The sequence below is a fragment of the Trachemys scripta genome, chromosome 3 (assembly GCF_013100865.1).
Source record: "Trachemys scripta elegans isolate TJP31775 chromosome 3, CAS_Tse_1.0, whole genome shotgun sequence".
Lineage (NCBI taxonomy): Eukaryota > Metazoa > Chordata > Testudines > Emydidae > Trachemys > Trachemys scripta.
In genome coordinates this window covers 101491267-101506027 of record NC_048300.1, presented here as the reverse complement: position 1 = coordinate 101506027, position 14761 = coordinate 101491267, and the positions used below count along the sequence as shown (strand labels likewise).

The 14761-nt window shown below is 38.2% G+C and overlaps 1 protein-coding gene across 11 annotated transcripts in view; it reads right to left on the bottom strand.

Annotated features, from left to right (window-relative positions):
• Positions 1-3277: 3277 nt before the first annotated feature.
• Positions 3278-14761, bottom strand: part of REPS1 (RALBP1 associated Eps domain containing 1) — a 96884-nt gene continuing 85400 nt past the window's right edge. For 10 of the 11 annotated variants that reach the window (XM_034765531.1, XM_034765533.1, XM_034765535.1 and 7 more), the window contains 6 exons: positions 13917-13981; positions 9909-10094; positions 9125-9220; positions 8400-8548; positions 7584-7689; positions 3278-5645 (listed from right to left, as the gene is read on the bottom strand). In XM_034765531.1, coding sequence (XP_034621422.1) covers positions 5577-5645; positions 7584-7689; positions 8400-8548; positions 9125-9220; positions 9909-10094; positions 13917-13981 — 671 coding nt within the window. In that variant the 3' untranslated portion in view covers positions 3278-5576. The remainder of the gene's footprint in view (positions 5646-7583; positions 7690-8399; positions 8549-9124; positions 9221-9908; positions 10095-13916; positions 13982-14761) is intronic. The other variant, XM_034765538.1, reaches the window with a different exon arrangement.

Genomic DNA, 14761 nt, shown 5'->3' with positions numbered 1-14761 from the left:
CGGTAGGCACTCTGCAGCTCCTTCACTTTAATCCTGCACTGCAGGGCATCCCGGTCATGGCCCCTTTCCATCATGTCCTTTGATACCTTCCCGAAGATATCGTAATTCCTACGGCTGGAGCGCAGCTGGGACTGCACAGCTTCCTCCCCCCAAACACTGATGAGGTCCAACAACTCGCCATTGCTCCATGCTGGGGCTCGCTTGGCGCATGAAGGCATAGTCGCCTGGAAAGATTCGCTGATAGCACCCCACACCATGCTGGGCTGAGCAAACAGGAAGGGGATTTTTTAAAATTCCTGGGGAATGTAAAGGGTGGGTCACATGGTCGGTTACCTGAGGCCAGGGCAGTAGAGTTTGAACTGCTGACCAGAGTGGCTAGAACAGGCAATGTGGGACACTGCCGAATAATTCTGGAGGCCATTCACAGTGCATTGGGCTGCCACACTGGCGCAGCAGCGGCAGCGCAAAACTTGCTATTCCTCTCGGGGAGGTGGAGTACCTGCAGCGGTGTACCCAGGGAGATACAGCGCTGTAAGTGCCCTGCCAGTGTGGACGGGAAGTGAGTTAAAGCGTTGGGGGAGGCTTTACAGCGCTGCAACTCGCAAGTGTAGCCAAGGCCTTTAACCGGTATATTCTCGGTATATACTACCCATTAATTCCTTGTATCATAGTTTCAAAGGGAATTAAGGAGATAGAAACATTTTACTTTTTGCAATTTTTATTAAAGACCAAAGTTCTGCATTTTCACATAATTCCTCACTGAGTGAAAATTGTACTAAAAATAATTAGTACAGCAATATGAGTAATAAAGTATACAGGCTCTGGGAAATAAAGTAAGTTGTTAGAGGTTACAAAGAGATATAGCTCTTGGAAGTATAACTCTGTAGCTGAAACTGAAATCACCCAACAAGGACTGCTGTAGAATGTATTTAAGCACCATAGTAGCAAAAATAGGTAAGTTATGTTTAGAATTTACATGAACGAATGGCTCCTTATCTTTCCCCTAGAATTACTGTTTGCTCTGGGTCTGTTCTTACATTTTTAGGAACCTAATGTCAAGGAATTCTTGCAATTTGTTTTGGTTTCATGGAATAGAAATGTGTTCATTAAAGGTTAAGACATACAATGCTTCAAATACTACCTCTCAAGAACTTCCTTCTCAGTAAAATAAGATTTTGTGCTTACTATTAACAAGCAGATTAAGACAACTACTTCTGTAAGTGTATTTTGGTAAAGAACTTTTAGGGTGTGTCTACACAGCAAGTTACTGCACAGCAAGCCAAAGTGTGAATCTACAGCGTTCCAGTTTGCCGCTCAGTAATGTCCAATATGGACACTACTACAGTGCTGTGAAAGCTCCAGAGTGCGGCTTAGCAGTACGTTAGGCCCCACTCTAGAACTTTCACTATACTGTAGCAGTGACCACATAGGACATTACTGAGGGGTAAGCGGATTCCCTATAGATCATACCCTGGCTTGCAATACAGGAACTTGCTAGGTATACAAGCCCTTAGTGAATAAGGCTTCTGAGCATACATTAGAGGTGGGAGAAGTGTACCTCAACCTACCACGGCCCAAATGAAGACCAGAATGTTTGGCAGACTCAATGAAGGACAAAAATTATTTATGTAGGAAATTTAAAAATGCTGTGGATTCATTCCTTTAGTGTAAATAACATTTTATAACCTTAATTTTGTAATTCTCTATTCTGGATGTCAGATGTATTTTTCAGTAGTAAGTGAGAAAAATCCAGTCCATGTAAGACGGAATCGGTGCCTTTGGGATGAAAATGAGGGACCCTTGAGATGGACAAGAAAAAGCATGAAGAATAATTTATTACACTGACAGTCTTTACAAGTAGCACTGCCTTTAAAAAAAGAAAAGGCTTTTCACATATCCAGTTTTATTTTGTAGATAAACAGACACGGGAGAGGACAATGAATAGGTATTGAGGGAAAATAAGCAATTCAAGCACCAGGAATGGTAGAAGAAAAGAGGCAAATTAGTAGAGGGAAAAGATGGGGGGAAGTGCTAGAGAGAAGAGAAAAATCAGATCAAGAAATTGATGCTGCTTGTTATAGCAGCCTGTAATAAGTTTAGTTTTTCCAAACAGTTTGAAGAAAAATACTGTGTGCAAACAAATGTGTGTGTACAAACTGTATTTGCATTTATCCTTCCTCCCCTATTTATTCCTCAAACTACTCACTCTGCAGTAGCATGCAGCAGCATCATAGATTGCAAGCACACTGTCCTAGGCACTGTACAAATAGAGAATCTTTGGCCCAAAGAGCTCACAATCAATCTAGGATTATAACTAGGATGATCAGATAGCAACTGTGAAAAAAATGGGACGGGGTAGCGGGGTAATAGGCACCTATGTAAGAAAAAGTCCCCCAAAAAAGGACTGTCCCTATAAAAACGGGATATCTGGTCACCCTAATTATAACAAGATGCAACAGGTAGCTAGAACAAACAAATGGGAGACAGAAGGGATTGATGAGGGAATATTAAAACAATTGCCAGTATGTTTTGCATCCCACCAATTTCCATTAGGAATTAGACAGAATTCCCTTTTATTGAATATAAATCCTGCCCACATTACTTTTTAGAGGAGTTAAATGTTGATGACCACCACATAATTTGATGTTCTTAAAACAAAAGATTGTAGTGAAGAGGAGAAATTAAACTAGCCCTTTAGATAGTACAGATTTTTTTTCTGAATTAAAAATTTGGTTTAAAGTTCACATAATGAGCAATCAAAATAAATCACAAGAAATCTTTAAAAAAAACAAAAAAACCAGTCATCCTATTTCTCCTGCCTAGATATAAAACTGGTATTACTGCAATTAAGCTCTTAATTTGATGTATTTGATGTACAATTTTGTTGATTCCATTGCAAAGATTTGTGACATTGAGATCCATACATGCATTTAGGATTTGAAAGTAAAAGTTTTTTTTACATTTAATTCAAAGGTCTGAATGTCTGATTTATGATTTTTTTTTTAAATCTATTTTTATAAACGAAACTGCATGGACAATTACATGCATACAATTTTAAAAAAATCATGTTCCTTGATTGTACCAGAGGACCCAGTTGGAAAGTGCAGCATATGGTCTTTCAGTGTTACCTGGCTACTTGATAATTAGTTATAATGGTGAAGTGATCTTAGACTATTCACTTTTCTGGGTTGCCTTGCATTTCTCCTTTTTGCTTATACCTGATTTCACTAAATTTAGCCTGACACTTAATCTACTAATTGACAACATATTGTGCAAGTGTGATTTCTACATAGGCAGTTTATTTTTTAAACAAGTTATTTTTTAAACAAGTTATTCATTATAGAAATCAATCCACCTACATGCAAATAAAAAGATCCACTTCTTTCATTTCACAGTGTGAAATTCATTACTTCTATGTTAAGGAATGCTAGTTTGCATATGTTCAAAAGAAAACAGTAATGTTTCCATGACATTTTCAAAAAATATAACTGGAACAAGTGTTAAAAGTGGTAAAATTCCCCCACAGTATTTTTAACAACTGCAAGTAACCTGTCAATGTATAGCAATCAGAAAGGGAAACATACTAATCTATTTTCACTGTCCAAACAGAATTGCAAATAGTAAATAGCATATACAGTGGAAAATTTGATTTAAAATGTTCTTTTCAATAATCAATTGGTAATGTGGTTAAGACACTAATTTAAAACCAACAATGAAGCAGGGAAGGTCAAGGGCTTCTAAACTGATCCATTTAGTGTGATTACATTCAGAAGGTACTGTCACAGAAATCTAGTTAATGTAATTTATTAGTGACCTTCTTTCACCCAAGAGTTACACTGTAGCAGCATTCTGCCTTTATACAGGATGCCTAGGTTTATTTCTAAATGTAAGATAATATCCATTCTACCTTAGCGCTTTTCATCAATAGCTCTCAGAGAGCTTTGCAAAGGAGGTCAGTATCATTATTCCCATTTTACAGATGGGGAAGCTAAGGCACAAAGAGGTAACACAACTTACTAAAGGTCTTCCAGTAGGTGAGTGGCAGATCCTGCACCACACTGCATCCCTTATGCTTGTAGTCTAGAAACGAGACACAGTTTGTGTGGCTATATTAACATGAATGAAGGCTAGCCTCACTTTACCAAGAAAATCCAAGATGGCCAATAGCTGAAAACTAGAAGAACAAAGGGATCTGCTGCTCCTTGTGACTGCCATCAAAAAGATTAAAAAATATATTTCTGCAGATTTGTGAGAGTTACAAGTTCCAGTTAAAGATGAATCAACAAAATTAAAATATTGTGCTGTTTTATTGGTGTAAAAATCACACAATTGCTAGTTCTGATTCTGCTGAGATACATCCATGCGGTTTAACATCTATGATCCCACAGCCAGAAGAAGCCATTAAATAGAATATCTGCTGTTAGTCAGCAATTAATGCAAATTTACATATGAGATCAAAAGGTGTGTATCATACAATATACAACAAAACCTAATACAGTACATCAACCCCAATAACAGGATACACTCAGGGAATTTTTGTTAATAGTGAAACCTGTCTATATGCCAGAAGAATAAGGCCTGGAGACAAGGTAACAGAAGGTAACCCAGAAGTCCTAAGAAACAAACTGTTTTATTTTTTGGCTGGGAATTAGAAGTTCAGAGAGGTATTGACACATTACTTGACAGTACAATCTGTTACAGTAAAGACTGGTGGATATGATCTGTTAATAAAAGGTAATGTGTGAAGCATGCATTTACAGGTAGTGCTCAGGAAATGTGCAATCAATACATTGGGAATTAACACCCAATTCTTTTCACAGAAGAGATGACCGAGGAAGGTCTGTTACGTATAGTATCAGTTGTACCATAGGTCATTTATATGCATGCGGCTGAATCAAGATCATGAGTGGAAAAATGTGAACACCTGGCAATCTGGTCACATACTGCACAAAGTATGAAACAAAGATGAAATAACCAATTTTAGCTGATATGGCAAGGTAGCCTGCAAGAAACTCTGTGGCAGCCTGAGGGAGCTACTTTATTGCAAAAAAGGCAGGCTTTCTGGAATTGTGAATTACTTGCTAAATTGTGAAAGGTGGTTTGGGAGATCAATTTTGGTTCACATACCAGATTAGTTTTCCTGTTTTACACAATAAAATCAATGCTGCAATGTAAGAGGCATTTATGGTATATGTGTGCTTTAATGTTAAAAGTTAACTGATAAGCTGTTCTTTTCTTTGACATGAAATATAGAAACAATTAGGTAATTAATTCCATTTGAAGTTTTGGCCACTGAAACTGTGCAAACTCAACTCCAGCAGAAAGATCATGCACTCCCAAGGAAATGGCAGGGGAGGCAGTGCCAAGATACACAACATTCAAGGAAAAAAGTTATCCTGATTTTTTTGACTGAAGTTAAAATATTTAAATGCAAAGATGGACAAACTGGACAGAACAGAATCACAAAATTTAATGTTGAATAGAGCGCATTGAGTTGAATGAATGGGTCTTTCAATAGGCTTTGAATCCAATCCCCCTTTCCAAATTTAGTAAATTCACAATTAACGGCAATTGGCTTATAGGTGAGAGAAGGGTCGAAGCTGTTCCAGTTGGACTTCCAGGGAGATTCTCTCTTCAAGAACATCCTGGAAAGGAAAGATTTTCAATTTACAGTCCAAAGTGAAAGAACATTGTGAAAAAATTCTTACTGTGATCAAAATAAGGTAAATGTTAGCATCAGCTTTGGGCATTCACTTCAAGTTGTTCTCTAAAGAATACAAGAACCCCCTCCCTTCAGCTGAATCAGAGCCTCGGCTAGTGAATTCTGCACACTATGAATGAGACCTTTGTTAAAAAATAAAGCCATTTAGCAGGCTGCATTGCTTTTTGTGCCACCCAAATACTAGGCAAGGATAAGTAGACATGAATTTATACATATGATATTTTCAAATAAAATCAGGAGAAGAGAGTGAGGCAGAATTTCACTTGGTTAAAGTTTCATGAACTTGAAGTTTGTCTTCGGTGAATTTCACCCATCCCAACTGTCTTTAAAGAACTATAATACAGATTTGAATTCAGACTTGTCAGTTTTCTAAATAACCTGCACTCCTATCTAGCCAGCATAGCATAAATTCAATGTGTTTAGCATTTGGATTGGTTTAGTATGAAATTCATAACTAAGATGAGGTGCTGAAAAACAAATTAGGTAAAAGTACATTGGCATCCAAAGACAAATTCAAAAGGTAAAGCACAAGACAACAGTGAGCAACTTAACTAGTTAGGTTAGACTGGTGACTGTTTTCTTGTGTTTATTTACTGAATTGCAATTTTTGCATTTCAGATATTTTGTGCCTTTTTTTTCTCAATAACATGCTCATGAAATGAATCCGTGTTTTACATTTCATCAACATGTTTCAGGATTTGATTCTCCCTCTTCCCCCCACCCCAAAGGCTGAGGAAAAAACCACAAATGCACTTCTAAGTGCATTTGCTAGTTTTCCTAATACCGTCATCTCAGAATAGTGATATTAAGTGTACAAGTTAATAATTGTTCTAGTCTTATTTTTGCTATACTTAACAGCACGTTAATCAGTAATATCAAGATAATTAGAAACAAGAAGGCACCTTGTAGAAACACTTCAACACAAACTAATTTTCTTGTCTTCTGTTTTCAGAGTTCCACAAGATCACATTGCAAATAGCGATCTCCTGTAATCAGACTCATAGAAATGTAGGGCTGAGAGGGACCTTGAGAGGTCATCTACTCCAGCCTCCTGCATTGAGGCAGGGCGAAGTATACCTAGCCAATCCCTGTCAGGTGTTTGTCCAACTTGTTCTTAAAAACATCCAATGACAGGGATTCCTTGGAAGCCTACTCCAGTGCTTAGCTATCCTTATAAAGTTTTTGCTAATACTGAACCCAAATCTCCCTTGCTGCAGATTAAGATGATTACTTCTTATCCTTCCTTCAGTGGGACATGAAGAACAATTAATCACCTTTCTCTTTATAAAGCCCTTAATATATCTGAAGACTTATCAGGTCTCCCCAATCATCTTTTCTCAAGACTAAACATGCTTAGGTTTATTTATTTATTAACGTTTCCTCATACGTCAGGTTTTCTACACTTATTTTTGTTGCTCTCCTCTGGACTGTCACCAATTTGGCCACATCTTTCATTAAACGTGGTGCCCAAAAGTGGATACTTTACTGCAGCTGAGGCCTCATCAGTGTCAAGTACAGTGAGACAATTACCTCCCATGTCTTATATAAAACACTCCTATTAGTACACCTAGAATATTAGCTTTTTTCGCAACTGTACCACATTACTGGTGCATATTTAATTTGTGATCCACAGATCCTTTTTAGCAGTACTAATGCCTACCTAGTTATTCACTTATGTATAAAAACAGCTTAACATTTTAAATAGCTCTCTTATGCCCTCTCCTATATAACACACAAATGGTAATACATACAGATCTCTACCTTGGTACTTAAATGGCCCTATCACTATGCTATTTCAGCCTACACATGTGCACACGTTTACTTCTCAGAAACTGACATACAAAGAGAATGATGGTATTACCTTTAACTGTTGTTGTAATTCACTATTCAATCTGGCCAAAACAGTGTTTGTTTCCTTATTGCGTCTAATTGATGCCTGAATTGCCTTCTTGTCTTTCCCAACGGACCTGAGGATATATTAAGTGTTTTTTGGTAAGTCTTTTCACTGCCAAGCACACCAAGAAATAACTTTGATAAGTCTACTCAATTCCTTAGTCCCTATTTAAAGGGCTCAACAAGAGCTGTACAGAGGACACTTTTTTACATAATTAGTAACTCTTCCCACTTATTTTCCTTTCTATAGACTAGAACACACACAGTACACTAGCCTTGTTTGCACAGAAGCTTTGCATACCAGTTTCCTACAGAACAAAGACAATGAATTACATTCTTAAATTGCTATAATAAATTTAAACCTTCCAGACTACTGAAACAATACCAGATTGACTTTAATTTAATTTGATTTTGTTTAGCATAGACTTGAGGATAAAGGAGAATATGAAAACTGCACATTTAAGTTCAAGACCATCCGTACTCATGAACTTTATTCAAAATTAACAATACAACACTAACATTTACAGAGCACTTTTGACAGTCAATGTATTTTGCAAAATGATAGTAAGTTTTTCATCCAAACAATTTGCCTTATTAGGTATATCTCAACCTTTAATATTTATATTGACTCCCTTAGTAGTTTTATATATCTGACTTACAGCCACTAATAGTTATTCAACACATTGTAAAATTGCTTGTAGCTCTTCCGTAAGCTAACAGTTTTATTTGCTGTTTCAATGTGAACTTCCCAATATTAGATGTATTCATACTCATCCTGGGTTACCTAGGGATAGATGGCTGTGAAGCAAGAACAGCAGCTATGACACCTGTTTTCTGTGTATGCTCCTCAACTTCAGGTCTCAGCTCATCTTCTGATTTTAACCTTCTGCGAATAGGCTTTGGTGGTGGAGCAAGAGGTGTGGTGCCTTTTCCCTGGGAGGCAAAAGGCAGCCCATAAGCACACATCACAATTAATTATATTTGTACTCAAATCAACTGGCTGTGCAAAACTTTCTGTGAAATTAATTTATTTACTGTATGAGTTCTGAGAACATTGACTCATAACAGGTCTACTTGAGTTCTCAGGTAGCATCAGAAAAACTGCATGAGAATAACTCACCTCAAGGGAGTAGTAATTGACCTTGGGATGGATATATATTATATAAAAATAAAACAACGACTCCAGCCATCTGTTCCCTATGGACTAAAATCCTAAAAATAACCCCTGTATGAATCAATTTTGGTAACAATCTGATCATTACATGTAAGCAATCTACCTTCATTAAAGTGAGCTTCTACTGTCATAATTTTAGATGGAACCAGCCCAGCAAGCATATAATATTTTAGCCAAAAATGTAAATATTTCAAGACGTTCTGAGCTTTTGAAAACTGAGTTCAAATGGAAGCTTCTGCAAACTCAGATGTAGCAGTCACTACCTGGCAACTGTTCTAATACACATTCTTCTATGTTAAAACCTACACTTTCCCCTTAAATTTCATTTTACATACCGCATTAACAGGGACACTAGCAGCTGCCTTGTCTTCAACTCTGCCATCTGTTTTGGCAACTCTAAGGGAGCCTGCAGAATCAGAGGGTTTTTCAACCTACAGAGAATGAGACAGTTTAGAAACTCTGTACAGTTCCGCAAATATTTAATTCTGTTACAATTAAGATGATAGCCCGGTGTGTCATACTGGTATGTTCTCCGGTTATATGAACACAGTTTACATTCTCAAGTCTCTTATGTGAGCACAAGTCCTCTTTAAAGGCTCAGGTATGGAGAGAAAGGGCTGTAGCTGATTATCAGCACCATTTAGTAAATCTCTACACCACACTACTCTCACTATTTCTGATCTGCAATAAGATCACATCACCAGAGACATGTAGGAAAGTTACGTTTCATGAGAGGCAGCAACAAGAGAGGATTGTTAGACTGTAAATTATAACCTCTTGCTACTGGAGCTAACCTAAGTATAAAGAGACGACCAAATTATAAAGACTTATGTGAAACTCTTCTGATCTAACTCAGATGTTACATATTATTTATATTATAGTAACTCAAAGGCCTGCAACAAAGATCAGGGCCCCATTATTCTAGGCATTATACAAAAAACACACACACAATAAGATTGTACCTGCCCAAAAGAGTTTACAAACAGAACAGGCTTGACAGACAAACAGTGGACAGGGAAACAGGCAGGAAGCGATTTAAGCAAGGTCTACTGGGTATAACTAGCAGGGTACACCAGTGTATAACACTAAGTGGTTTACACTATATCCATTTACGCTGACCTGTAAGACTTCTGAATGTGTTTCAATTTCATCCTCCTCCTCTTCATTTACACCTGATGCAGCAAATGCCTCAAACTGGCTGAAGTCTGCAAAATTTGGCTGTTCTGGTATTTGCTGAGGTGAGGTACTGGTATGCGTTATTAGGCTTTCAGCATCCACTGAACGATGCACATGAGGACCTGCACCCTATAGCAAAACAAAGATGACAGTAATTACTAATACTGTGTTCCTGAAATAACTGACATAACATAGGAGCAAAATCTTGTCCAAACAAGAGTTTATGCAAGAATGCTAACCAAGGACAATTATTTAATTAATGTATTACTGCAGAAATTAGTGCCTTTGTTTAGACTTGTAATAACGCTTGGAAGTTTCTGTCCTGTCACTGGAACAAACATGCTTCTTATCATACAAGTACAAAATGACTACATTTGTAAGAAGGGGCAGAACACTTTGGTCGCCCATTATTAATGGTACAAAAATTATCAGTGGTAAAGTTAAACTTCTTTCCTTTCTCCTAAACTGTTTTGTTGTCCATTTTTCCAAGTGTACATCTCTTTGAACAGATAAAACCTACCCTTCCTCCAAAGTGCTCTTCTGGAGCTCAACTGAAACAGTAGGAAGGTGAAAGACAAAAAAAAGGCAGATGGAATATTGGAGGCTAAAGGCTACACAACATTTCAGAATTGAACAGTGTGAGAGAGGAGAAACCCTGCAGCAATACCAAGGTGTACTGGAGCAAAATGTTGGTTCATTGCTTGGGAGAGTTGTGACTGATACCAATGGAAGAGTGCCTTCAAGCATAAAAGTAGCACACCAATCATTTAAAGCACTCCCGGATGTATCTTGTGGCTTTTTAGCCTACAGCTTGTTAATTTTAACCTTTTTTTTTTTAAATAGTTTGGGAATTATACAATGCTCTCCCCCCGAGAAGTAGAAATATGAAGGATAATTATTAGGGGAAGTATAACCTTTATATTGTCTCCTATTTTAAATATACATGTTTATTAACAACTTATCTTAGTATTAATAAGACTTTTTGACCCCTTTCTGTGTCATCTCTAAGAAGTTAAGCATTCTTTTAGGATTAGTTTGCAACAACCCCTTTCAACTCAATTCCTATAAGAAAAAACAAAAACTAAGCATAATGAATGATTCCCAATTTATATTTACTGATATAAACTGCTACTTCTAAAAGAGTAGCTTGTCACTTTGGGGAAGGCAAATTGAAAAGTCTCTTTTTCTTCTATCCTCTATCCCAGTCTCAAGGTTAATGTACTTTAATATTTAAAGTAAGGTGGGTGGCTGATAGTAAAGTAGATAAAACCTTTTTACTGCGACATGCTAATTAACAACATGACGAAGTGCACATCAAAACATTTTTAAATTGTATTTGTTTTAGCCAGTCAGGGTCAACCCACACTTTTGGCTTCAGGTGGTTATTTAGGCTTGGAAGTGGAGACAGGACTGGCCCACAGGTGATATACTGCCTCATGTTCAGATTTCATTACTATTTGGGACAAAATATGAAGCTACACAATCTTATGAATGAGGTAAACAAATACAAAACACAGTCAAACCTGAATTCAAAGTGAAAGAGCAATTCATATTGTGCTCAATTGGCTTTCAGCTGAGTTGTACCTGATTAGTAAAGGACTAACAATTTAGAGGTTTTTTAAGATTTAAAGTTTTTTTTTTTTTCAATTAAAAGAAAAGTACATATTCCTTTAATCTAATTTTAATTGTTCATTGTCACAAGTTAACTGAGGAGCCTTGAAATATTAAAGGGACATCTTCACCTGAAATTTAGTAAATTAAAAGAAAGGAGTTAAAAGTAGCTTCAGCTATTGCACCTTCCCTTCCCCCACTTGCCATTTTTGATGGTTTTGTAACAGCATTCCCTATTTTTGAAAATGTTTTTCTTCGCTCCATTGGTTTGTGAAATACTCACAAAACTAATCGGGGAGAATGACTATAAATAGTCAATAACTGGAAGTGACTTCCCATAATTGTGTGAAATGCACAAGATAAACCAAAAAAGATTCCCTGATCTATTGAGAATATTTGGCAACACTCACACTTGCTACTCACATGCACCACCATCCAGCTTATGCACTGCTCCAGAACCGCGCCCCCCGCCCCTACTGTGCACTCCCCTAATAGGAAGAGGGGAGTAATTTCCACAAAGCAAGGTACTGGAGATGTGAATGTGAGCAAAAATTTCATAGTACTTAAAACTGTATATGCCACCTGTGACGGTTCTCAGGGTACCCAGAACTATGAATCACCTTGTTACCCTGGCCTCCAATGAGGAGTCTTTTCTTGTGGTAGCTGGGTGACAGCTCCCTGATGCTGCCAGCTCTTCCTTTGCCAGGCAGGTTAACAATACCTGCACTGCAATCCCTGAATCCCTTTGAATCATTCCCCTGTGATACAGCCCAATATTGACTAATCACAGAAATTTCAGATCCTCTGCAATCAAAGGTGCGGTGTACCATAATTTACCAGTTTTACCTTAAATCACCATTACTGTCAGCACAGCACTTGTGAGCTCTGCTAATAAATCAAAATAGGTTTATTTAAGAAAGAATAAAGATCTAACTAGTGAGAAAATGATGGTGGCAACTGCTTACAACACAAAACAGAATCATTAAATGATTTTACACTTATCCAGTTACCTTTCCTATATACTAAAGTAGGCTTCCCCCACAAACATGAGCCCATTGCAGAGCTGGCTGGTTTCACCAGAACCAGGATAAAAGCTTTCATGGAAGCTCCCTGCTCCTTAAGGGATTTCCTCAGTGATGGAGCCACAGTGCCCTTCACTACACTACAGCACTTACAGCAATGCAGCTGCACTGATGCAGCACTTGTGGTGGAGATGCTCTAAACTGATGGGAGAGCTTAACTCCTGCCTCGGTGAGAGGCGGTAGCTACGTTGGTGGGAGAAGCTCTCCCGCCAACATAGCAATGTCTATATCGGTGCTTAAGTTAATACAACTTATATGTGGATTATTCACTCTCCTGAGTTACGTAAATTATACCAAGTAACTTGTAGCGTAGACCAGGTCTATGTCATACTGAAAACAGGCAGGGTGAATTCCTGCCTTGTTGTAGCGTTTATTATCTACCTTTAAATGGTTTTGATTGTTTATCATGGTCTCTCACGGTTTTCCATTGACTGTTTTGGGATGTGGCAAGGACAGACAATAGAACCTTGCATTGCCTAGCCAGCTGACTAGGGACTGATTAGCAACTCTCTCTTGCTTAAATGGATGGATCATCATTGAGACATCACTCAGGTGACTAATTTCTACCCCAAGTCCATAAAGCATACTTTAGATAAATACATTACTCCACAAATATTACCCGTACATACATCTCAATTTTGAGTCTTGACAAGTTACATGCTTTCAGTAGATAGCTTACATGTTACTCTTCATGGATAAATATCCTGTCAGACATGTGTTTGGTGCAGTGAGTTTGTCAGGTTTCAGGTGAGAGTTTACAAAGAACGGGGGACCCTCTGCCAACGGGTGTCTGTCACTGCCCCCAACTCATGCCACAGTATTTGTGTAGCATATTTCTGTACTGCTACCAAGGAATTATTCTGGGAAGGGTGTTCAAAAGTTTTCAAAAGTAACTTTCTGCCTCCCACCTCCCCGCCCCACCCATGTGGCTCCTGGACCAGAGACACTTCCCCTTGACCTCAGGGGAAGAGTACTTCAGGCCTCAATGTCTCCTTTTAGTCCATTGCTTCCCTAGGAGCAGGTCCCCATCTTCCTGGGGCAGCCCTGCAAGGTGGCAGAAGCCTAGGCTTGAAAGCTCTGGTACACATTCATACCCGCAATGTTTCCAAAAGACCGGCCTTATGTGCTTCCTTGCTGCCCGTATTTTAGAGGAAAGTTAAAAATTCAACAGACTGAAAGACCGCACATGGCCAAAGAATTAGGTATACTATTTAATTAAAAAAAAAAAAAAAAAGGTAACAGAATAAGTCAACTTCACCTGGGAGGGCGGTGGTCTTGGAGGCACTGCAGGGGGGTAGGCAACAACTCCAGCTTGTTGTTGTCCTGTGAAGAGACATAGGTTCTGAATGACAGTTGGATGACAGGGCTATTTCCATAGGTTAGGGCATGCTCATTGCAAATATGATGAACGGGTTTAGTTTTCCACTCTGCCAACATGAAAACAAGCTGTGTTATCTGCGCACAAGCTATCATAACCAGGACTGTCCTTCAGTGAATGACACCACAATTGTTCTGTAGCCAAGGATAAAAGGTACAGAGGTAAAATACAACATTAATTAATACTTATAACAGTTCTCAGGCATTGCCAAATTAGGCCTTAGGATGAGTTAGCTACATTACAAAGATAAATTAGTATAAGTATAAGTAAATTGATGATAAGCCTGCTAAACTTGTGTCTGGTTGAGATATCCTGATGTTTTGAAAATAATTACTGAGTTTGGATAATAATGTCTATTAGAGATTAGTTGAGACCACAAGATAACCGTTGGTAGTCAGGGTGAACTGTTAGAAACGTCCTTAATGTTACTGTTACTATGGTGATAAGATGACAAATGTTAATGAGTATGAGAACTAATGAATTAACCTATGAAAAACAAGGCACTTCAAAAGCAGTGGGGAGTGAAAATTCAAATAACAAAAACGGGTAAAAACCTTCCTAAATATGTATGAAGCCCAGTGGGTGTCAGTGTAACACATCATAAAAGCTATACCCTGGCCTGTGCCCCTATGGGGTGCGGGGGGAGGACGGGGGAGCGGAGGAGGAGGAGGAGAGATTGACGTCAGCATGACGATGGTGGTGGTGATGATTATTAACAGTTGGGG